The following is a 26378-nucleotide window of genomic DNA, read 5'->3' on the forward strand; positions in this document are numbered from 1 at the left end:
ACCGACAGCGCATCAACCGAGGACTGTACCACTGGGCTACGCCACGCCCCCTACAGTTAAAACAGTAGTGTGATTTAGAGAGCTCCGGTTTGTTAATACAACTTACCTCGTTGCTATCACCATGGTGATAAAGTTAATTATAAGTGGTTAGGGTTGTTCCAATGATCGATTAGAATCGAAAATTTATTGGTTTGGCTCTCCCAATGTGTTGATCGATTATAAAAATCCATAATCGATTGTGTCACGCGAGCATTTTAGTTGTAATTGTTGTTCTAGTTTATACGATGGAATTAATGCGGAGCGCATCGGATAATGTTTTACGTGCGCATATACCACTAAGGTTTCGCAAACTCCTGTTACGGGATTAATCTCTGGCATAGCCAGTGACTAATTTCGTAGGGGTGGGGGGTGGGGGGGGGGGGGGGGGGGGAGTAAGTTTGAGGTGGACGGAATTTGGAATAAAATTTAGAAGTTGTAGAATTAATGCAAATATAATGGTGTTGATGTTTGTTTTAACAGGGTACAATATTTCACGAGAACAGTTGTTCTGTTCGTGTGTTGGTTACGCAATTTTAAAATCACGAGAACCGCCAATCGGTTACGTGGTGAATACTTACATTCTAAAATTAAAAGTACCACATATGAGTAAAGAAAGTGGAAATCAATTTATGTTTTTAAATACATTTGAACCACCACTTTAGCACAGAACCGTAGTTCAAGTGTTTTAGTATTAGGTAACTCTATTCACTTAACCGAACAATCGGTTACCTAAGTAAACATCACGTGAACTGTCTTCCTGTTACATAATCTTTTGAAATATTGTCCCCTGTTTTTATGTGTGCAAAAATTAAATAGTTACGAGTATTAAGGGTAAAATTAGCCATTTGTAAGGTCTAGATCCCATTGAACCTCACAATAGGTGCCTGGTCCCTATTATTATTATTTTCCGTTCCAACCAGTGGTCCACAACTGGTTCATCAAAGGCCGTGGTATGTGCTGTCCTGTCTTTGGAAAAGTGAATATAAAAGACCCCTTGCTGCTTATCGGAAAGAGTAACCTATGTGGCGGCAGCGGGTTTCCTCTAAAGAAATATGTCAGAATGACCATATGTTTGACGTCCAATAGCCGATGATAAGACAAAAACCAATGTGCTCTAGAGGCGTCGTTAAATAAAACAAATTTTACTTTTTGGTCCCTATTATTTAAATCCTTCTTATGTTCATATAGTTCTATCCGACTGTGTAATCGAAAGTTAATCGGTCGGTGCGAACCGATTATAACCAATGATCGATGATGGAATTCCAACTGATTTCCAAGACAACAAGTGGTGCACAGATGTTGAACTGATTTATTAAGTCAGCCTAATAGTCTCGTACCAATGAATCGATTTTTATATTATAACAGGGTTAGTGTATAGAATTAAAGTATTTTACTAACAGACATAATTATAAGCAGGTTGCAAACTAGCACTTGATTAATAAGAGTCACAAACGGTCACACGTTTTCATGAAGGCAAACTGCATACACCAAGTCCCTGTCTTGGATTTGAACCACGTCGGTGGATACATTCAACTGATATTCCACACTAATAATTTATTATAATGCACCAATTTAATATAATCCAGCCAGTGCACCACAACTGATCAAATGCCGTGGTATGAGCTCTCATGTCTGTGGGAAAGTGCATACAAAAGATCCCTTGCTTCATTAGGAAAAATGTAGCGGGTTTTCTCTGATGACTACGTGTCAGAATTACCAAATATTTGACATCCAGTAGCCGATTATTAATTAATCAATGCGCTCTAATGGCGTCGTTAAACAAAACAAACTTTTAACTGTATTGGACAAAACTCTCTGGCAAAGTCTAGGATTGTGTCCACGACAGACGTGCTTGAACAGTTCTCTGATGAAAGCATTCCACAAGTTTCCACACATACACCATCACTTTTCATTGGAAACCGCCCACAAAAATGATAGTCTTCCACTTGAGTGAACACCCGGGCGATTAAAGATACTGTCCCGAATTAGCTGCTATTGTAAGAGGGGCTGGACGTAGCCCAATGGTACAGCACTCGCTCGATGCGCGGTCGGTGTGGGATCGATCCCCGTCAGTGGGCCCATTGGGCTATTTCTCATTCCAGCCAGTGCTCCACGACTGGTACATCAATGGCCGTGATATGTGCTATCCTGTCTGGGATGGTGCATATAAAATATCCCTTGCTGCTAATCGAACAGAGTAGCCCATGAAGTGGAGATAGCTGGTTTCCTCTCTCAATATCTGTGTGGTCCTTAACCATGTGTCTGACGCCATATAACCATAAATAAAATGTGTTGAGTGCGTCGTTAACCCCCCCTTTTTTTTTTGCTATTGTAAGACCAGTAGAGCCGTGTTTTAACGACTAGTATTATTTATAACTCAAACATGTCACTCAATACAAGGATAACCAGTTTTATCATCAATTAGAGGCTTTTGTAGGACATATCGCTGGCACTATGATTTGCGAGATCTCCTGCGATATTCTCCTACAAGATATCGCTACTTTTGTTACGAAAAACCACTGACACAGGTATAATAATCACTTTGAAGTATCCATGACGGTCAATGTCGATCACTATAATTGACTTCCCATGGTAATGCGCAAAACAGTAATAATGTACAAAACCAAACCAAAACTAAATAAAAAAGTAACTAAATACAGGTACGTCAGTTTTATTGAATATTAAAGAATTTGGAATTTGGCAGTAATGCTGGAATTGCTATAGATGGCTATGGAAAAACAACCACCGATATAGGTATAATAATAATCACTTATAAGTATTCACGAAGATCAATGTCAGTCGCTTTACTTGACTTCCCATGGCCATGCACATCTTCCTAGAGCTTGTCCCCAGACAGTGTTGGGTGGACAGCGGTGAAGAAACGCCCTCTCGTTCGAACACTGGTAAAAGCGACCTGGGTTCGTGGAGTGAGGGAGAAATCTATACACACCAGGAAGGCATTTATCTGAAAATAAATTGTAAACAAATGGTATGGTATAATGTAAACATCAAAAAGCTTCAAAAGTTGCATAATCAGGGACAGGTATAAACTACATATATTCAGGAATCGGGAAAAGGGTGTGATACATATATACAGGAAATATGTATTATCAGAAAATATGTATAATTCCTGAAAATTTCAGGAAATATGTGTAATGTCTGATTCACTCAGGAAATATGTGTAATTCATGAAAATTCCAGGAATTATACATATTTCCTGAAATCTGATGATGAAAATTATACATATTTCCTGAAATCGTTCTGGTGAGAAAACCAATTGTATTTAAAGAGTAATTAGTTCTCATTTTCAGGAAGGAGTGAATTGCACTCAGGATAGTTTATTTGTACACGGCAGTGTTGAGTGACACCTAGAGTTGTACTGCATCTTGGCCTTGAAACACCGGCAACGATTAGTTTGACAACGCTTGGAACCTGCACAGTTGCACTTGGTAAAACCCTGCCCACCACAGTTTAGAGTCAAGTTGAACAGCTTGGTGGAGAGAAATGGTTTTCTCTGTGTTGAAGTCATCTGTAGAATACATCTTGGTAGCACAGACACACACACACACACACAGACACACACACACACACATCAATTTGGTTGCGTGAATATTTACCACTGAGAGTGCCACCTTTCACAGCAATACTGTACAAGTCATTGTCACTACATTCAGTCACAACGCCGATGATATTCCGTGGGTCAGTTCTACCTCTGTCAACATGGGGGATAGGTATAGTCACATTGTCGCCGACTTGTACGGGTGCAAAGATACGCTTACTTCTTTTCACCATGCGTTCAGCTTGCATCGTTTGGGCTTCATTAGCTCTCTTTCGATGTATCTGAATCGCTTCTTGGCAAGAGGAGACACATATATATGGCCAGTTGTTGATTCTGGGGGAAGATTGGTATGTAAATAACTTTTGTTACATTTCAACACTGCAGATGCCATTTTTCTATACGTTGCACGCCCTTCCTGATAGTCCGGGATCCATAAACCTCAAAGACCACAAAAATTGGTTAAATCTGACTTTACACATTACACTTTTATTTTGTGGGGTGTTTTTTTGTTGTTGTTTTGTCATAAAATTGTTACAAAAGTTAGAATTGTAACATAAATTATGGCTTTTTTTCTCTTTTTTCCCCATCTCCGTAGTAATCAAGATTACCTTTATTTATAATCCTTGGTAGACCTGGGGTTACGAACAGATTTGTTAACTTGCCCATGGGAATATGCCTTTAAGATTTGGAATCATTGAATTTACCATTAGTCTGTCATCTTGTGTAGACCTGAATTACATTTTCAAATTGTAGGGAGAAACCTTGATATAGGCATTTTGCCTGTTGGCCAATCCCCAACCAGCATTATAATTGTGAATAAATATTGTTTAAACCAAAAATTATGGTTACAATTATACAGGTACTATGCAATATTTTGGTACTAAAATGAGAAAAATATAAATTGATTATTTTCCTCCATACATAAAATTATATATGTTACTTTTGAATGTACATTAATAACAGGTAAAAGCTAGCCATTAAAACCACTGAGCTGGACAGACAGCCCAGATTAAAAAAAGATCTGGCCCTAATTCATAAAGGTCTCTTAGGCTCTGCTAGACAACAAAACATCCTCTTTGCAAGTCTTTTAGCACTGCGAGATAGCAAAGTTGCGAGAGTATAATGAATTAGGCCCCTGTTCTATTAGTTATTCCTATAAATGTAGCAGTCTACAGATTGCTGTATGGTGTTCAAAATACTACCTCTAAGATAAGGTGGTAGAAACATCTTGTTTTGTTTTTCAATAGATTTGGTGATTTATTTTATTATTATTATTATTTTATTATAAATAGCCGTATAATATTTATTTGAATAAAACACTGAATGTTTATGTTGTAATAACAGAAAGCATTTTGGTGTGTAGCTCATTACGAATCTGCATTTTATTTTATACTTTTAATTTTTAAAGCCTTTATCTGCTTCAATAAATAAAAGATCGACCTGTAATCTCATATTTCCGCTGACATTACTCACTAGCTTGTAAATATGAACATGCTCATGCATACGACACTTTACCATACGTTCAGGTTTTGATAATTATAAAATAAGAAATCTCCAGTTTTGTTAACGTTTCTACGGATTGTGTGCTTTTGATCAATTTAGGTGCCTGTAAAAATGTAAAAATCATTAACTGGGAAGGTGAAAGTTAACAACAACATGGATAAACTTCAGTTTTTTCTGCTCGGTGTCAGTACTTCTGCTTGTCAAACTGGGAAAGTAAATAGATGGTATGTGATGTAATTGCTATTTTTTTTAGGAAATCTCAAATGCCCCGATTCAATCCACGATTCATCAAAAATCAGGATGTACACGCATATATGGTCATTGACCACATATATGCGTGTATGCTGCTTTCTATAATATTGGTCATATTCGCAATCGTAATCGACTACTTTCAATTTTCTTGTAATCGTAATCGTAATCGTGACATTCTTAAGTAATCGTAATCGTTACCTTTCGTCAAGTAATCGCCTCATCTCTGATGGTCATGAATGTTGTTTGCAAGGTTTGGTTTCCAACAAAGCAGACCACCCAGCTGTTTACTCTGAAGGTCTGTTCAGACAAATAAATAGGAGGGCGGGACGTAGCCTAGTGGTAAAATGCTCGTTTGATGCGCGGTCGGTCTAGGATCGATCCCCGTCGGTGGGCCTATTGGGCTATTTCTCGCTCTAGCCAGTGCACCACGACTGGTATATCAAAGGCCGTGGTATGTGCTATGCTGTCTGAGGGATGGTGCATATAAAAGATCCCTTGCTACTGATGGAAAAATGTAGCGGGTTTCATCTCTGTGACATAATGATCATATGTTTAACATTCAATAGGCGATTATTAATACATCAATGTGCTCTAGTGGTGTCGTTAAACAAAACAAACTAACAAATAAATAGCAAACCAAAAGTATGTGCGGAGTCAGGTCCGCCAAAATATCAAGCCCTTTGGCTCTCGAACTATGAATACTGTAGATTCCCCCTTTAAACGTTGCACCCCCTCTCTAGAAAAAGCCTTCATCCGCCCCTGTTTCTTGTTACTTACCTCCACATGGTTCTGTATGGCACGTGCCATTCCTGTATTCAATATCCACGATCGTTGTAGGGTGGTCGTCATAACACCTGTATCTATATCGTAGATTTTCTATATAGCCCGATCCGCCACAGAGCAGCGAACACTCGACACCAGGACGGGTACTAGTCATCCACCCAGACCAAGGAAAAGATGGCCCCCTTTGAAATAACAAGACTCTTCAACCTAGTGAAATTTATCATATTTATCCACATCATTTATCTTTTGAAGGTATCGGCCTCAAGTCATTTGAGCAGTATTTGTGTAATATTTCTCTCCCAACCCCACTCTCTCTCGTCTTCCTCCTTCTCTCTATAGTACTTCGCATGCATAATCGGAGGTGAAATGAGTTAGGTTATCTCTCTCTCTCTCTCATCCACCACATAGTGGGGGGTCCTGTGGTGGATAGAGATGCCGCCCCACACCATGACGCTGCCACCACCGAAACGGTGACGTTGTCTAACGTTAACGTCAGCGAAGCGCTCCCCAGGACGTCTGTAGACACGAACCCGACCGTCGTTGAACTGGAGACTAAACCTGGACTCATCAGTGAACATCACTCGACCCCACTGAACACGTCGCCACCGCAGATGAAGCGTGCACCAGTGATGTCTGGCCGTTCTGTGACGTGGTAGGAGTGGTGGTCGAACAGCCTGGCGACAGCAGCGTAGATTATTGGCTCTCAGACGATTGCGTATGGTTTGATCAGACACTCGAGTTCCAGTCGCAGTCCGCAGATTGTCACGTAATCGGCGTGCAGTGGTTGTGCGTTGATGTAGAGCCATATTAGTGATGTAGCGGTCCTCTCTATTTGTAGTGTTTCGGGGTCTTCCCGAACGTGGACAATTTCGAACAGAATTCGTTGCTTGGTACCGTTGCCACAGTCGGCCAACGACACTCTGACACTAACACCAAGTCTCATTGCAACATTTCTTTGCGTATTGCCAACCTGAAGCCAAGCAATAGCCCTTCCTCGATCTTCGATAGTCAGTTGACGTCGTACCATTGTCGAATTTGGAGTGTGCACCGTACACGAACTCAAGCTCCAATTATACAGAAATTCAGCATTGGGAACATGGAATACACATGCAAAGCGTGCAAATGAAGCGCTTTGTGAAAAAGCAAGTTATGGGCACTTAGCAGACCTTTCGCTTTCGCCCTAATTTACGTGCAAATGTAAGCATGTTTTCGCCATTAGAACTAGTCGACAGTGTCAATGACAGTGGATTTTAATTCATTTATGGGTTGCTTAGACCCACTTTCGTCAAAATGGAACAATACCATGCGTGACATTATGGTCTAGCTAATATAATTGACATTCAGAAAATAATGTCGAAAATATCGTCTGACCCTTAAATTCTTTTGAGTAGTATATATATATTATTATTATTACTATTAGAAATATATTTCATTTTGTATTATTATTATTATTATTATTATTAGACCTTTTTGTTTGGATATTGTACATATAAATTTCCTCCTGTAAACCCCATCTTGTCACTCATATAATTATTGTTAATGTACCTCATATGCCGCTGAATAGCGACTTGAATTAAATAAAGTTCTGTTCTGTTCTGAAAGAAAATACAAATTAACTAAGAAAACACTCTGATTATTATTTCAATACGTGGGTTAATTTATGTACCAAACATAATACAGTTATTTCAGCACTTTGACAATGGTGGTTTATTTTGTATTAACAATAATATATAATTGTTGCTGGCTTACTGGGATGACTATTATTACAGAATATTGCGATGCATCCGCAAAAATCAGGTATGTTTTGTTTCTTCAGTTCGAAGACTAATTCCTGACGTGACACGTTAGGTATTACGTAACCACCAACTCGCCAGAGGGCGTATTCACTGGAATGATACAAAATGGCTGCGCCCGTTATATATAATAGCCGTCACATTTAACCGTTTTATTAATTAACTATACGATTATACTTGTTAATATTGAGCAATAATGTGCATTATATATCGTTGAATATGCATACCAGGTCAAATGCCTTAATTGTCCCTTCCTTCATATGTCCGACGTCATATAACCGTAAATAAAGTGATAACTGGTGTAACAAAGGCCGTGGTATGTACTATCCTGTTTGTGGGATGGTGCATATAAAAGATTCCTTGCTCAAAAAGAGTAGTCCATGAAGTGGCGACAGCGGGTTTCCTCACTCAATATCTGCGTGGTCCTTAACCATATGTCTGACGCCATATAACCGTAAATAAAATGTGTTGAGTGCGTCGTTAAATAAAACATATCCTTCCTTCATTAAAGAGACTGTCCTGCGTTTGCAGCCATTGTGAGATGTTTCCGACTAACGGAGCCTTTGTTGGTTACCAAAATTACATGTCAAATATAGTTTCTTGATCAGATATCCATTGTTTTACCGTCGTGTGATAATGTTTGTCGTAGACATTTTTCATTTAACTTCGTATTATTATATATATTTTCGTACGTACGAAATTAGTAGAAGATAAAATAAGGTTTCAGCTACTACAAACATTAGGACGACGACAAACTCCTTGTTTATACAGACATTGATATTCTAAACAGAAAAATTAATTTTAATATGCAATTTTAGTCATAAAACACCTTCGTTTGTTGTGTAAACGTGTTATATTGGCATAAAACTCAGGAAGTTCCACTGAAAAGAAAAAATCCTTTCTCAGACACATTGTTATATTTCCAGGAACCGGTTTACGCGTAACAGACCATAAAGTGTTAATCTAACCACAATGGGGACAGTGCATTGTTATATTTCCAGGAACCGGTTTACGTGAAACAGACCATAAAGTGTTAATCTAACCACAACGGGGACAGTGCATTGTTATATTTCCAGGAACCGGTTTACGTGAAACAGACCATAAAATGTTAATCTAACCACAACGAGGACAGTGTATTGTTATATTTCCAGGAACCGGTTTACGTGAAACAGACCATAAAGTGTTAATCTAACCACAACGAGGACAGTGTATTGTTATATTTCCAGGAACCGGTTTATGCGTAACAAACCATAAAGTGTTAATCTAAGCACAACGGTGACAGTGCGTTGTTATATTTCCAGGAACCGGTTTACGTGAAACAGACCATAAAGTGTTAATCTAACCACAACGAGGACAGTGTATTGTTATATTTCCAGGAACCGGTTTATGCGTAACAAACCATAAAGTGTTAATCTAAGCACAACGGTGACAGTGCGTTGTTATATTTCCAGGAACCGGTTTACGTGAAACAGACTATAAAGTGTTAATCTAACCACACCGAGGACAATGCATTGTTATATTTCCTGGAACCGGTTTACGTGAAACAGACCATAAAGTGTTAATCTAACCACAATGGGAGTCTTCGTGTTACTATTTGCAGCAAAATCAGAACAGGTCCTAACCAATCGTTTTTCGGACACAGTTATATTTTTAGGGACATGGACAGACCATAAAGTGTTAATCTAACCACAATGGGAGTCTTCCTGTTACTATTTGCAGCAAACTCAGAACAGGTCCTAACGAATCGCTTTTCGGACACATTGTTATATTTTTAAGAACATGGACAGACCATAAAGTGTTAATCTAACCACAATGGGAGTCTTCCTGTTACTATTTGCAGCAAACTCAGAACAGGTCCTAACGAATCGCTTTTCGGACACATTGTTATATTTTTAAGAACATGGACAGACCATAAAGTGTTAATCTAAACGCAGTGGGAGTCTTCGTGTTACTATTTGCAGCAAACTCAGAACAGGTTCTAACCAATCGTTTTTCGGACACATTGTTATATTTTTAAGAACATGGACAGACCATAAAGTGCTAATCTAAACGCAGTGGGAGTCTTCGTGTTACTATTTGCAGCAAACTCAGAACAGGTCCTAACCAATCGTTTTTTGGACACATTGTTATATTTTTAAGAACATGGACAGACCATAAAGTGCTAATCTAAACGCAATGGGAGTCTTCGTGTTACTATTTGCAGCAAACTCAGAGCAGGTCCTAACCAATCGCTTTTCGGACACATTGTTATATTTTTAAGAACATGGACAGACCATAAAGTGTTAATCTAAACGCAGTGGGAGTCTTCGTGTTACTATTTGCAGCAAACTCAGAACAGGTCCTAACCAATCGTTTTTCGGACACATTGTTATATTTTTAAGAACATGGACAGACCATAAAGTGCGAATCTAAACGCAATGGGAGTCTTCGTGTTACTATTTGCAGCAAACTCAGAACAGGTCCAACCCAATCGTTTTTCGGACACATTGTTATATTTTTAGGGACATGGACAGACCATAAAGTGTTAATCTAAACACAGTATGGGTCTTCATGTTATAACGACGGCAAACTCAGAATAGTTCCTTAGCAAAGAAGCCTTTCCCAGAAACATTGATGTATTTTCGAGAACCCGAACACACTATAAAGTGTTAATCTAACTACAACGGGGGTCTTAATGTTACGTGACTCGTTGTTATATTTCCAGGAACCGGTTCACGTGCGACAGACAATAGTGTTAAACCACAATGGGGTGCATTGTTATATTTCCAGGAACCGGTTTACGTGTGACAGACCATAAAGAGTTAAACCACAATGGGGGTGCATTGTTATATTTCCAGGAACCGGTTTACCTGTGACAGACCATAAAGTGTTAAACCACAATGGGGGTGTATTGTTATATTTCCAGGAATCGGTTTACGTGTGACAGACCATAAAGTGTTAAACCACAATGGGGATCTTCATCGGCGGTCTCGTGGCCGTGATCTTCTTCTACATCCTCATCCTGGTCATAGGAATCGTGGCGGCGCGCAGGTCCGGACACTTCTTCACAAACATCGACTCAAAAGAGGTGATGCTAGCTGGACGCAAGATAGGACTGTTTGTGGGCTGTTTCACAATGACAGGTAATTATTAACTATTTGACAATGACAGGTAACCATTGAGTGATTCACAATGACAGGTAATTATTAATTATTTCACAATGACAGGTAATCACTTACCGTTTCACAATGACAGGTAATCCTTTACTGTTTCACAATACCAGGTAATTATTAACTATTTCACAATGACAGGTAATCATTGAGCGATTCACAATGACAGATAATTATTAACTATTTCACAATGACAGGTAATCACTTACCGTTTTACAAGGACAGGTAATCCTTTACTGTTTCACAATGACAGGTAATCATTTACTGTTTCACAATGACAGGCAATCATTTACTGTTTCACAAAGACAGGTAATAACTTACTGTTTCACAATGACAGGTAATCTCTTACTGTTTCACAATGACAGGTAATAACTTACTGTTTCACAATGGCAGGTAATCTCTTACTCTTTTACAATGACAGGTAATCATTTACTGTTTCACAATGACAGGTAATAACTTACTGTTTCACAATGACAGGTAATCATTTACTGTTTCACAATGACAGGTAATCATTTACTGTTTCACAATGACAGGTAATCTCTTACTCTTTTACAATGACAGGTAATCATTTACTGTTTCACAATGACAGGTAATAACTTACTGTTTCACAATGACAGGTAATCATTTACTGTTTCACAATGACAGGTAATCTCTTACTCTTTTACAATGACAGGTAATCATTTACTGTTTCACAATGACAGGAAATAACTTACTGTTTCACAATGAAATGTTTCACAATGACAGATAATCATTTACTGTTTCACAATGACAGGTAATCATTTACTGTTTCACAATAACAGGTAATTATTAACTATTTCACAATGACAAGTAATCATTTACCGGTTCACAATGACAGGTAAGTATATAAAAAATAGCTATAAATATGATCTTTTATACAGGAATAAATGAATGATGAATGAATAAAAGAAAGACTCAATGAATGAATAAATGAATGAAATAATAAAGATGAAAGAAAGAAAGAAAGAATGAATGAATGAACGATTGAATGAGTGAAAGGATCATGCAAAAAAGAAGAAAGAAAGAAAGAATGACTACTGTTTTTTATCGTACTTTCTTTTAGCGCAATGGGTGAGTGGAAAATAAATGAGTGTATGAAAGAATGAATGAGTAAATGAATGAATGAATGAAATAATGAATGAATGAACGAATACATTAATTTTCTTCTATTTTTTATATCAGCGTCACGGGTTGGTGGAGAAAGAATGAAAGAACGAATGAACGAAAGAAAGAAAGAAAGAAAGAACAAATAAATCCTGTATTTTTCTCGTATTTTTGTTTCAGCGACATGGGTCGGTGGCGGCTTCATCAACGGATCAGCGGAGGCTGTGGTCAAAGATGGGTTGGTGTGGTGCCAGGCGCCACTCGGATATGGCATCGCCCTCATGTTCGGTAAGTTTCTTACTAATTAAAGCAGCAATGTCGGGAATACGTTTTTAAATCATTGACACTAATTCCAGAGTTATCTACCTTCTTAAAACCTCTGTACAGCGTATCTGATTCAAATGAACAGCTTTTTTTTTTTCCTTAGAATATTTAGGTGTTTATGTACATCCAATGTAAGCTCACAGTTTCTTGATTAGTATATATCCATGTATACACATCCAGTGTAAACTCACAGGCTTTTTATTAGTATATATCCATGTATGTAATCCAGTGTGATCTGTGTCATCCTAATGTGTTTAGCGGAGGCGAATCCAGGATTTTGTAGTGGGGTTGGGGCACACAATTCTAAAAAAAAAAAAAAAAAAATTGGTTTTTATTGAAGGCAAATGAGCTCAACTCCCAAAGGGAACGAGATCTATTAGGGTATTTTTGGGCATGCTGCCCAGAATTAAAAAAAACAAAAAAAAAACATGCTCAGAATCGCGTTTTCAGGGCATCTTGTACATGTATACTGTGGATGCTGAATAAAACAAACCCCGTGAAAGTCATTAAAAGGGCACGTCAAATGAGCTAGGGGCGGGTGGATCACGGAATTTGGAATAAATTTTTTAGTAAAATTTCAAAAACGCCTAAGTCCTACGGAGAATAACCTGCATCCTAACCATGTCCGAACTAAGAAATTAAAACCAAAAGTATTTTTGAATGCTCGGCCTAAGAGCAGTTTCACGGGAAAGGTTGCATAAAGAGTCTCACTGGGACCCAAAAATGAACTATGCAGCATTCTATAAAAAACAACATTTTTAAAAAGCAATATGACTAGTGAAATGTTTTATAAACAATTCGACCTACAGCTGTTACGGTTTATAAAATAATCAGTGATATGATTACATGCACAACATAAAAATATGAGGACACATAGGTACAGCATAATCATAAGCTTTTATGTGATACATTTCTAAAGATAAACTAAGGTGTTTTTAAAAAAGATAGGAAACTGTTAAGAGTAACAATGTTTTCATTAATAAGACCAAGGATTTTAAATTTTCTGATTATTTTTGGTAATATTTTAGCAATATTCTTCTATTTAAAAATGATTTATGTTAAACAGAAACCATTAAATACTAATCTTCAAACAAAATGTCTATAACTGAATTAGAAAAGAAATTTCAATATGTTTTTTTAGAATACTAGTTAAAAATAATGTTGATTGCATTAGTATTAGCAGTAATATAAGCTTTCAAACATTGCAGTGTGAAAATGGCAATTTCGTTTAGGAGGGGACATTTTTTTTTAACATTTAGATTTCAGTTAAATAAACTGAGACTGCTCTTAATCTTTTTAAAATGTTTAATTCATAATTGTATTAGGAAATAATATTTGATATGAATCTGCATGTAATGGTGTAATTAGATAATTAACATTGAAAGATTACCTGTCATTCATATGTACACTGCTGCATACAAGACACACAATCTACTTAGCTTGTAATGTCCTTATTTGCCAGCTTTATTTTGTAATATTTGGATTTTACGTCCTGCAACTGTGGCAGAATAAAAGGCTCATGTCCTTCAACCGTTAAAGGCCCAAGAAAGATGAAACAACTTTCTAAGCACTCCACTCCGACAGTCTGTTAGGACCTTGTCCGTGGCCATTTAACTGTTGATGTCACTTTACACTCATGAAGGAATTTCATACAAATATGATCACCTTCAAGCACTTTACACTTGCATTGTCAAGGATTCTAGATTATGGTAGTCCCACTTCCATGGATAGTGATATTCAATGTTGGGCTAGTAAATAATTACTATTGCCATGCCCGACGGCTAGTGAATTATTTCTGGTCAAATGTTGCAGTTAAGTCTATTTTGTAAATATGAATATCCTGCCCCCATCCCATCTCCCAATGTTAGTGTTTTTGAGTTCTATCTCCCTCTTTAGGTGTTATATCCGATTATTACTAGTATTTAGTAAAATTATATTAACTTACAGTAAAGTAGGGCTAGATAATTTTTAATTGTGGCTAGTACATTTTTAAAAATCACTGATCCCATGGCTAGTGGATTTTATAAAAATTCTAGAAGCCCTGATTGTGTATTGGTTATTCGTCCAATGTAATAACCCTCGTCATAGTAAAGTATTCTTAAAAAACATCAGATTCTGTAATAATATGAACTGACCTGCATTAATCAGCCACCTGTATTAAACAACCACCTGCGTTAAAAGGCCAAGTTAATACATGTCCTCCTTATAGTGAATGTTTAACACAGTTTGACTGTATTTATACGCATGGTAGAATAAAGAACCAAAATTGATCACTGCACAACTTTCCAAGTGTGACAGAATAATAAACAAAGCTGACATCTCTCAGTCAAACCCACTAACACCTGCAGATTGTCAACAAATGTCTCAGACTTCCATACAAGTCACATGTACATAGCAACACCCAGACATGTCACTATCAAATCTGCTCAGCTTTAACATGTTGTAAAATGTCCTTTCCGGAACTCGAACATTGTGACGTAAAAGTACCACTACAACAGTGAATTAATAGTTAATTTTAAATGAATTTAAATCATACATATAAGCATGTTGGGTTTTGGGGTGGGTTTTTTAATTATCTCAATAATGCATCATATCTCACAACCCTTTTACAAAAAATCTATCAAACAAACTTCATATATATTATGAAATTGGTATAGAATTGTATTTTGTATCCATTCAAGTAAATATATTGATAATGTAATGAAAGCACTTTGCAAAAAGATATTTAAATATACATGTTAAAATTGTGTTTAGGAGGGGACATTTTGTTTAACATGCAAACATTTTTGTATTTACAGAACTACAATTCACACAAACACAATAATTATACAAATTAGTTTTTGTAGGCTATTATGCATGTACTATATGATTAAAGTTTTGTAACCTGCCTGTATATATTTATTTGACCCATGTTTAGGAGGGGACATTTTTTAACGAAAATTTTTAGGCTCTATGTTACAGTAAATATCTCAAAGTAAATAACAAAGTTACATCGATTTTTGTTCTCGTCACAACTGTAGGTGTCTATTGTGATTATAGTAATACAAAAATAATTGTTGTAAAATGTTATTTGAATTATTTATAGGTCAATGTTCATAACAGGACATCTTCAATTTTTTTTTAACAGAAAACAGGGTTAGTTCTTTAAAATACTGTAAATTTATAACACAACCTCCAGTTTTGATATGGTTGGTAAAAAAATGTTTACCAGTAGTTTAGTATTCAAATAAATAAAAATAAAAGTATCTATTTCACATTACATTATTATTAAAATAGTGATGGAATAATGCAAAAATGCAAATGAGACTCGTAAATGTGTTATTTTGATATATAAATATTCACTACTTGATGAAAAATCAAGTTATTGCAATAATATTTGGTTTGTAGATTGCTATACCATTCAAACAGGTACCTATAAAATTTCAGTAGAATAGAGCTTTAAATATTAAAGTTATGAAAATTTTATTCCAATCAACGAGCAGTGCAACCTTTCCCGTGAAACTGCCCCTAGAAGGTTTTAAGGTGATTTGAGCAAGTGAACGGGCGCCAAAGGGTCCGCCACTGTCAGTGGAGCTGACAGCTTTGGCCCCCCCCTCCGGGCCACTCTTGGCGAGTGCTTCGGTCGAGTAGATGGGGGCAGCGACGCAGAAGGAACCGCCCCCGGTGGTTGAGCCACCGGCTTTGGATCCCCCTGCACCGCCCCTGTCGGTCTCGTCCTCCTCTTCGGAACAGGTGGGGCCGCTCCTGGCGGTTGAGCCGCCAAGTTAGGCCCCCCCCCCCCCCCGGGTAGTCTTAGGTCACCTCCTCCTTCTTCTACTGGTCGATCGCCGCGGTTTGTCAATGCCGTAACACAGCGTGACAATCGCCCAAGCACGCGCAGCACAGCCCCAAGGGTGGGGGTGGGGGGGGGGGGGAGAGAAATCACCACGTTCTCACAACACAACTTCATTGTACCAGAGTCAGTGTAGAAGTGCCCCTAGATCCGTCAATGTATAAAGACTGAAGAAAATTCGAGTGACCGTTTGAGGTTTTGTACTGAATGGCCATGATGGTATCTAACCAATATTCAGAGGCTGATCTGGGAGTGGCGGGCAGGGGCCCAGGCCACCCTAAATTTGCGACAGTTATATATTTTATTATATATTAATTTTCATTTTTTTACGACCCCCCTCAAAACCTCCCCCAAAGTTCCCTTGGCATTTAGCCTCATGTCATTGGGAGCCCCTAAATGGATTTTCTGGATCCGCCACTGATTAAACAAGAAAAGCGGGTTTCCTTTCTTTCTACCTTCGAAGAAGAGAATAGCCCCTGTGACGTCACTCAACCAACAACAAATTCTAAACTAAAAACAATTTCTTCGAGTATTATCTTTGCCCCAACATTTCCTTTTTATGTCCCCAACTGCAATTCTATAGACTATTCAATATGCGACTGTCTCTCCAAGAAAGCCGACAGACAGTGGTCATGCGGATAATTTCACATTAGTAGAATTTTTAATTGGAAAAAAAGATGACATCTCGACAGGTTAATGGCAAAAATAGCACTCTAAGAAATGAAGTTCTTCTAAATGTATGTCATTATGTAACGGTCTACAGGATGATAGGTAATGGGTTCGGATCCCAGTCGAGGCATGGGATTTTTAATCCAGATACCGACTCCAAACCCTGAGTGAGTGCTCCGCAAGGCTCAATGGGTAGGTGTAAACCACTTGCACCGACCAGTGATCCATAACTGGTTCAACAAAGGCCATGGTTTGTGCTATCCTGCCTGTGGGAAGCGCAAATAAAAGATCCCTTGCTGCTAATCGGAAAGAGTAGCCCATGTAGTGGCGACAGCGGGTTTCCTCTCAAAATCTGTGTGGTCCTTAACCATATGTCTGACGCCATATAACCGTAAATAAAATGTGTTAAGTCCGTCGTTAAATAAAACATTTCTTCTTCTTCTTCATTATGTAACAGAAGACTATGGGCTGTAAGAAAAAATAACAGTTGGCAATCGACCATCGTGTTTACATTAAATGTTTAGTATAGCAATTTTGGACATCACGTTTCGTATCATACGCCATTTTAAAAGTAAAGCAAATATTAAAATGAAACTTGTACTATCAACAGGCCTACACAACACAATAAGCTGTTCTGCACTGCATACTTTTCGGCTATTCAACTTCAAAAAGTGGACTTAAAACAAAAGAAGACAAAAGTGTCCGCTAGGTTCATATTCGACCCTCCCCCATATGCAAATTACGCTACGCCCCTGTACATTAATTCTTTCTTTTTTTGTCTGTCATTTTTATTACAATCAAACTTAGCATATGTTATGCACCTAATTCGTAAAACGAATAATTTATTTGTGAAAAGATGAGGCGCGGAGGAGGTACTGGGGTACGTGTTAACTGGATTAGTGCCATATTGTCCTACATGTGAACGAAGGACGATGTTGTGTAGTTCGTCACCAAAGAGGCTGGGGCGGTCCCATTATCCTACAACAACAAGAAACCAATCACAAATATCCTGAACACTCCCAACTCTTCCTCCAAAAACCTCAACAACAACCCCACAACAACAAACAAACAAAACCAAACCCAAAACAACAAGTTTGTTTTGTTTAACGACACCACTAGAGCACATTGATTTATTAGTCATCGGCTATTGGATGTCAAACATTTAGTAATTTTCTTAGAAAGGAAACCCGATACATTTTTCTATTTGTAGTAAGGGATCTTTTATATGCACCATCCCACAGACAGGATAACACATATACCATTGGGTTTTTTTTATATACCAGTCGTAGTGCACTGGTGGAAACGATAAATAGCCCAATGGACCCACCGACGGGGATCAATGTCAGACCGACAGCGCTTCAAGTGAGCGCTTTACCAAAGCAACACAGAAGACCGGCCACACAAACAAATACCCCCCTAAAAAAAAACCCAAAACAAACACAACAACAACAACAACAACAACAACCAACAAACCCCCCCAAAAAAAAAAAAAAACCCCCAACAAAAAACACACAGGAAAACATAAACAACCCCAACCCCAAACAACAACAACAACAGCGACAGCAGCAGCAGCAACAACAACACACACGTACACATAAACACCCATCGGTGATTAGTATTTTATAAGGGTATGCCATTGTTATTTCTCTACAGGTGGGTTTTTCTTCGCTAAGAAAATGCGTTTTCGCGAGTACAGCACCATGCTGGATCCGTTCGAGAGGAAGTTTGGCAGCGTGGTGGCCATGCTGCTCTACCTACCAGCACTGGCCGGCGAGATATTCTGGTCTGGAGCCATACTCAACGCACTGGGTGAGTATTGGGTGAGAACTGTATTAGTACCAGGTGAGTACTTGTTGAGTACTGCTTGAGCACTGGTTGATAACTGGGTGAGTACTAGTTGAGTACTGGGTGTGTACTGGTTGACAACTGGGTAAGCACTAGTGGAGCACTGGTTGAGTACTAGGTGAGCACTGGGTGAGCACTGATGGAGTACTGGGTGACCACTGAGTGAGTACTGGGTGAGCACTGGTTGACAACTGGTTAACAACTGGGTGAGCACTGGTTGACTATTGGTTGAGCACTGGTTGACAACTGGGTGAGTACTAGTTGACTACTGGGTGAGTACTAGTTGACTACTGGGTGAGTACTAGTTGACTACTGGGTGACAACTGGGAGACTACTGGTTGAGCACTGGTTGACAACTGCGTGAACACTGGTTGACAACTGGGTGAGCACTGGTTGACAACTGGGTGAGCACTGGTTGACTACTGGGTGAGAACTGGTTGAAAACTGGGTGAGTACTAGCTGACTACTGGGTGAGTACTAGTTGACTACTGGGTGAGCACTAGTTGACTACTGGTTGAGCACTGATTGACAACTGCGTGAGCACTGGTTGACTACTGGGTGAGTACTAGTTGACTACTGGGTGAGTACTAGTTGACTACTGGGTGAGTCCTAGTTGACTACTGGGTGAGCACTGGGTGACTATTGGTTGAGTACTAGTTGACTACTGGGTGAGTACTAGTTGACTACTGGGTGAGTACTAGTTGACTACTGGGTGACTATTGGGTGAGTACTAGTTGACTACTGGTTGAGTACTGTTTGACAAATGGGTGAGCACTGGTTGACTACTGAATGAGTACTATTTGACTACTGGTTCAGCACTGGGTGACAACTGCATGAGCACTGGTTGACAACTGGTTGAACACTGGGTGACTACTGGTTCAGCACTGGTTGGCAACTGCATGAGCACTGGTTGACAACTGGGTGAGCACTGGGTGACTACTGGTTGACAACTGCGTGAGCACTGGTTGACTACTGGTTGAGCACTGGTTGACAACTCGGTGAGCACTGGGTGACTACTGGTTCAGCACTGGTTGGCAACTGCATGAGCACTGGTTGACAGCTGGGTGAGTACTAGTTGACTACTGGGTGAGCACTGGTTGACTACTGGGTGAGTCCTAGTTGACTACTGGGTGAGTACAAGTTGACTACTGGGTGAGTACTGGTTGACAACTGGGTGAGTCCTAGTTGACTACTGGGTGAGTACAAGTTGACTACTGGGGTACTAGATGACTACTGGGTGAGTACTAGGTGACTACTGGGTGACCACTGGTTGACACCTGGGTGAGCAGTGGTTGAGAACTGGGCGAGTACTAGTTGACTACTGGGTGAGTACTAATTGACTACTGGGTGAGTACTAGTTGACTACTGAGTACTGGGTGAGTACTAGTTGACTACTGGGTGAGCACTGGGTGACTACTGGTTGACAACTGCGTGAGCACTGGTTGACTACTGGGTGAGTACTAGTTGACTACTTGGTGAGTACTAGTTGACTACTGGGTGAGCACTGGGTGACTATTGGGCGAGTACTAGTTGATCTGACTACTGGTTGAGCACTGGTTGACAACTGCATGAGCACTGGTTGACAACTATGTAAGTACTGGTTGACTACTGGGTAAGTATTGGTTGACTACTGGGTAAGTACTAGTTGAGCACTGGGTGGATTTGTTCTATTTTAAGCTGTTACTCCTGGACTACAGCTTTTGACGAGTACATTGATTGTGGTTTGGTTTTCACCAGGTGGTACGCTGGCGGTCATCCTCGACCTGCAGATGAGCATCTCCGTGATCATCTCGGCGGCCATCAGCCTCCTGTACACGCTGGCGGGCGGACTCTACTCCGTCGCCTACACCGACGTCATCCAGCTCATCCTCATGTTTATAGGACTGGTAAGTAAACGTTTGGTTTGTTTAACCTCACCACTAGGGCACATTTATTTATCAATCATCGGCCAGTGGATTTCAAGCATTTGGTAATTTTGATAAATAGTCTTAGAGAGAGAATCCGCTACAGTTTTCCATTAATAGCAAGGGATGTTTTATATGATTCATCTAACAGACAGTATAGCACACGCCAGTCATGGCGCACTGGCTGGTATGAGATATAGCCCAATGGGTCCACCGACGGGGATCGATCCTAGGCCGACCAAACATCAGGCGAGCTCTTTACCACTGGGCTACGTCCCGCCCAGGCTAGTAATTCACCGAGACACCAGAATCGGTGGTGTAGTGGTTGAGCTATCGGACATAAGACTGGTAGGTACTGGGTTCGTATCTCGGTAACAGTATGGGGGTTGGTAAGTGATTGACTCATGGTATAAAAATAGGAAATGACCTGTATAGGGACAACAATATATAAAAATGAATACAATTGTTAAGTGCACTATTAATGAGCGTACTGATATTAAATATACATCTATATAAATACGACCCTATTTTGTTTTGGATGTCTTTATTAGTATCACCCATATGGTTAAAAATATCTCGGTACATATCAAAGTGATACGCAAAATGGGAGGTAACTCCTCGACGTCACACGATGACAATATTACAGGAACGTCAACCAAACGAGTTGACTGATATAATTTAAAGGGACAGACCCTAGGATCAACCCGTGAAAATTAACACTAAGTTTAGTTAATCTACAAACTGGTAACACATTTGCATAAAGTTACGATTGAGTAAAACATGAGTCTGTGACTTTGAAATGGTGAAATACCCTCTAAAATAGACTAAAACTCCACAACTGTTACTTCTTATACGCACATGCGTTTTTAAAAATATGAGAAATGCAGTTTGTGATGTTAAAAACACCAGGATGACCAAAAACACTTCGAATGTACGGAAATTGATAATCTAAACCACAAAATCTTAATAAAGTATGATTTCAGTTATTAAAAACGGCTATAATAGTCAAAAATATACCTTAGTGTTTAAAACCTACGGTGATGTCCCTTTAAGATCGACCATGGGTAATAAACATGATATTAAACTAGCTACCATTTCGCATCATGTTTATGTCCATCGTGAAATAATGTTCATTGTCACTCGCTAAACTGAAAATTATTTCATTCGGGAGATAAACATGATACGAAATTAAAGTTCGTTTAATATCCTATAATGAATACACTGTTTATGTTTAATTAAATTTTAGTGGCTGAGTATTCCATTCGCTTTGACGAACGACAACGTGCCGGCTATCACCACCAACTCCAGCGCTGTGTGGGTTAAAGAGCTGACGACTGCAGACATCGGAGTTTACGTTGATACAGGGTTACTCCTCATTTTTGGTGGAATTCCATGGCAGGTAAGACGCAATTTCCGACTAGAATACCTTTGAAGTGTACTGTTTTCAGTAACCTCACGGACATGTCCATGGATAAATGTCTTCTGATGTCACAGCCTACTGTAAACATGATATGTCATCAAGGCAAATGAATTGAAGAAGCAATGCAGAAAAATAACATTTATTTATTTTTTAACCATTATTTTCCATGTCAAGGATTACTAGTATTTAAATCTCCCCCCGAACCACTCCTGCTTTTTCTGTATCTGTCTGTCTGTAGGTTAGTTAGACTCTCTCTCTCTCTCTCTCTCTCTCTCTCTCTCTCTCGTCCCTCCCTCTCTCCCCCCTCTCTCTCTATCTCCCTCCCTACACAGGCTCTCTCTCGGAGTCTCTTGATCTCTTACTCCTCTCTGGGATTCTCTCTCGCAATCATCCAGTCTCTCTCTCCTTTAAAAATGTAGCAATGTTCAAACACTTGAAAGGTGGTGTGGTGGATTGTCGCAGAAATAATGTTCCCATACATTTCAACAATGTTCGTTGGTCTGCGGTGATATAAACGAGCTTTTTCTGGGAACCAGCTAGACTCTACCAAGTGGCTGCGTTGCTCGGCCTCCTGAAAATGAGTCGTCCGCCAAGCAGCCAGCGGGAAAGCAGTAGGGGCTGGATTTATGAAGCCTGTTTTTCTTAAACGCAGGTGTTTAAGCATTGTAAATGTATGTAGTTACAAGCAAGTAAGACATAAACAGGCTTTGTAAGTTCACGTGTTGGTGTATATGTCCTAAATGTAACAGTCGGACTACACGCACGCACCGCATCCAGTCTATATGAGCCTTTAACAATTGCGCTGGGTTCAGCCAACCAGAGCTGAAAAACGTTCGCTAGAGTGGTTATATACGCTTCACCTTAAACACTGGAACTACGCGGGGAACCAGTCAAATAATTCGCGACATTTGCTGAACACAGGGTGAATCACTCAGTTACTGCCATTTTCCAACGTCTATGCATAAGCTTACGAGGGGGGGGGGGGGGCAGGGCAGGGGGCAATGGGCAACATCCACCCTAGTGCTGGAGCAAATCCTCAAATTCGGGCAAAAATTAAACAGACATTCGGCAAAAACGTGCTTACCTGAGACCTCTTTATCATGTACTTCGATCATTCTACCCTCAAAATTAGGTGTAATCCATGTAAAAATCCTCTTTGGTAGTAATGCTAATATGAATAAATGTTGCTATCCAGATTCGGGCACTATGTCTTAATTCGGGCCAAAGCCAGCTTCCCCCTGCTAATATAAAATCTGTTAAATATTCCTTCTAATTATTTGGTTATATATGTTACATGAAAACCATTTCTCCCATGTTTTTCCAAAGGTTTATTTTCAACGAGTGTTGTCAGCAAGAAGCCCGTCTGTGGCGCAGGGTCTGTCCTTCGTTGCCGCCTTCGGCTGCGTTGCCATGGCAATACCAGCAGTACTTATAGGAGTAATAGCTGCTGAAGCAGGTATGACGTATCTGTGTACTCTAGTGTTAAACACAATACACTTTTAACTTTATATTTGTTTATAAAAAAGTACACGCTATTTCACGGCTGTCGGAACTAGAGCAGAAGAAATGGGAAACATTTGCCCTCTCTTTAACTCCAACTATTATATATAATTATTATATAGGCCTCACTTAAAGGAACCGAATGTAGATCCATTCGTAACCAAGAGCGGATTGTAGAACCAAGGTACCACCTAGTTTAACGTAACTGGCAAAGGAAGGAAATATTTTATTTATTTAACGACGCACTCAGCACATTTTATTTACGGTTAAACGGCGTCAGACATATGGTTAAGGACCACACTGATATTGAGGGAGGAAACCCACTGCAGCCACTTCATGGGCTACTCTTTTCGATTAGGAGCAAGGGATCTTTTATATGCACCATCCCGTAGACAGGATAGAACATACCACGGCCTTTGATGTACCAATCGTGGTGCACTGGCTAGAGCGAAAAATAGCCCAATGGGCCCACCGACGGGGATCGATTCCAAAACGACCGAGAGCGCTTTACCACTGGGCTACGTTTCGGCCCTAACTGGCCAAGGAGGGGGTGGGTGGGAGAGGGTGGTGGTTGTGGTGGTGGTGGTGGCAGTGGATTAGTGAAGACAAACGGCGCTTTTAAACTATACAATGATGTGTCTTCGTGCTGTGCCGCATGGTGGCCTTTGGAACAGCCAACGAAAAGGGTTGGAAAGCAAAACCTCTTCCATGTATAATAAATGCACTTTTTAAATGATGATTTCATCTCAAATTTGATCAAGCGAACAGATATTTCTCATTTTGTTTCCACAGAATAACGTTACCCTGCATTCACCGCGATAATCTCTGGTTTATTTATGACGTTCGTACTATCCCTTACACACGAAGGTATCCGACCAGTAATATCGTCCCCACCCTACCTCACGGATAATACAGACTGTCACAAAAGAGCTCTTATGCACAAAGGCAGGCTCTTCACCCCCCCCCCCCCCCCCTCCCTCCCAGCACTTTACTCTCTTATTATTCTTCCATTTTGTTTTCTAAACTATAAACATTATAATAATTATTATTGCTGTCATCACTGTTTTGTGTGTTTTTCCCCCACAGACTGGACCAAGACAGAATACACTGGTGACATCCACAACAATACGGAGCTGGTCCTGCCACTGGTTCTGCGATATCTCTGTCCCAGCTGGGTAGGAGTTATCGGCCTTGGCGCCGTCTCTGCCGCTGTCATGTCGTCGACGGATTCGTCCATGTTGTCTGCCAGCTCCATGTTTGCCAACAACGTGTTTTGTCCCATATATAAATTATGCATGTCCAAGATGGTAAGTTTTTAATAATATAGTCTTACAAAAGGCATTAGTGTCTAGATCGCCCGAGACGAGATGATTCATCATCACAGGCCTCGGTGGTGTCGTGGTTAAAAGCCATCGGGCATAAGGCTGGTAGGTACAGGGTTCGCAGCCCAGTACCGGCTCCCACCCAGAGCGATTTTTAACGACTCAACGGGTAGGTGTAAAGCCACTACACCCTCTTCTCTCTTACTAACCACTAACAATTAACAACTAAGCCACAGTCTTGGACAGACAGCCCAGATAGCTGTGGTGTCGTGTGTGACTACTACACCCTTTTCTCTCTCACTAGCCACTAACCAACTAACAACTAACACACTGTCTTGGACAGACAGCACAGATAGCTGAGGTGTGGTGTGTGACTACTACACCCTCTTCTTTCTCACTAGCCACTAACCAACTAACTACTAACACACTGTCTTGGACAGACAGCACAGATAGCTGAGGTGTGGTGTGTGACTACTACACCCTCTTCTCTCTCACTAGCCACTAACCAACTAACAACTAACCCACTGTCTTGGACAGACAGCCCAGGTAGCTGAGATGTGGGTGTGTGTGTGACTACTACACCCTCTTCTCTCTCACTAGCCACTAACCAACTAACAACTAACCCACTGTCTTGGACAGACAGCCCAGATAGCTGAGGTGTCGTGTGTGACTACTACACCCTCTTCTCTCTCACTAGCCACTAACCAACTAACAACTAAGCCACTGTCTTGGACAGACAGCCCAGATAGCTGAGGTGTGGTGTGTGACTACTACACCCTCTTCTCTCTCACTAGCCACACGAAAATAATTTGAAATGAAATGATTCATCATCATCAGTTATTATTTGTTTAACGTAGCAACACTTAGTTGTAAATTACATTATAAACCGCATATATCCACGTATTTATTTATACAGATTGTGGAAAAACAACAAAAAACTTGGTTCGATCCAAAAGTTGAACGTAAACTATATAATATAAGCATCTATAAGAAAATAACAACAACAACAACACTACGTTAACAACCATGCCACTACCACTAGTTTAACGACCACGACACTACCACTACTTTACCACCATACCACTACCACTACTTTAACATCCACGACACTACCACTACTTTAACAACCACACCACTACCACTACGTTAACAACCATGCCACTACCACTACTTTAACATCCACGACACTACCACTACGTTAACAACCACACCACTACCATTACTTTAAAAACCACACCACTACCACTGCAGTTTCACATCCACGTCACTACCACTACGTTAACAACCACGCCACTACCACTACTTTATAAACCACGCCACTACCATTACTTTAACAACCACACCACTACCACTGCAGTTTCA

The 26378-nt window shown here is 39.8% G+C and overlaps 2 protein-coding genes across 2 annotated transcripts in view; one reads left to right on the plus strand and one right to left on the minus strand.

The window, feature by feature from the left end:
- The window catches only part of LOC121378673 (high-affinity choline transporter 1-like), a 41805-nt gene that overhangs the window by 13116 nt on the left and 2311 nt on the right, over positions 1 to 26378 (plus strand). The window contains exons 2-8 of the mRNA XM_041506954.1: positions 10835 to 11051; positions 12381 to 12488; positions 18679 to 18834; positions 20608 to 20756; positions 22021 to 22173; positions 23521 to 23650; positions 24781 to 25001. Coding sequence (XP_041362888.1) covers positions 10877 to 11051; positions 12381 to 12488; positions 18679 to 18834; positions 20608 to 20756; positions 22021 to 22173; positions 23521 to 23650; positions 24781 to 25001 — 1092 coding nt within the window. The 5' untranslated portion in view covers positions 10835 to 10876. The remainder of the gene's footprint in view (positions 1 to 10834; positions 11052 to 12380; positions 12489 to 18678; positions 18835 to 20607; positions 20757 to 22020; positions 22174 to 23520; positions 23651 to 24780; positions 25002 to 26378) is intronic.
- LOC121378675 lies at positions 2716 to 6344 on the minus strand. The gene is made up of 2 exons (XM_041506955.1): positions 6131 to 6344; positions 2716 to 3004 (listed from the first exon to the last, which is right to left on the minus strand). The coding sequence occupies exons 1-2, from the start codon at positions 6288 to 6290 to the stop codon at positions 2844 to 2846; spliced, it is 321 nt and encodes a 106-aa protein (XP_041362889.1). The 5' UTR covers positions 6291 to 6344; the 3' UTR covers positions 2716 to 2843.

The sequence above is a fragment of the Gigantopelta aegis genome, chromosome 8, assembly GCF_016097555.1.
Source record: "Gigantopelta aegis isolate Gae_Host chromosome 8, Gae_host_genome, whole genome shotgun sequence".
In the NCBI taxonomy this organism is placed as follows: Eukaryota; Metazoa; Mollusca; class Gastropoda; order Neomphalida; family Peltospiridae; genus Gigantopelta; species Gigantopelta aegis.

What these genes read in the sequence shown, in the direction of transcription:
- LOC121378675 (XM_041506955.1), bottom strand. Translation starts at nt 6,290, where the DNA reads ATGACTAGTACCCGTCCTGGTGTCGAGTGTTCGCTGCTCTGTGGCGGA. An exon ending in CCATACAGAACCATGTGGAG is followed by an intron (nt 3,005 to 6,130) that starts GTAAGTAACAAG and finishes ATTTATTTTCAG; the next exon opens with ATAAATGCCTTCCTGGTGTG.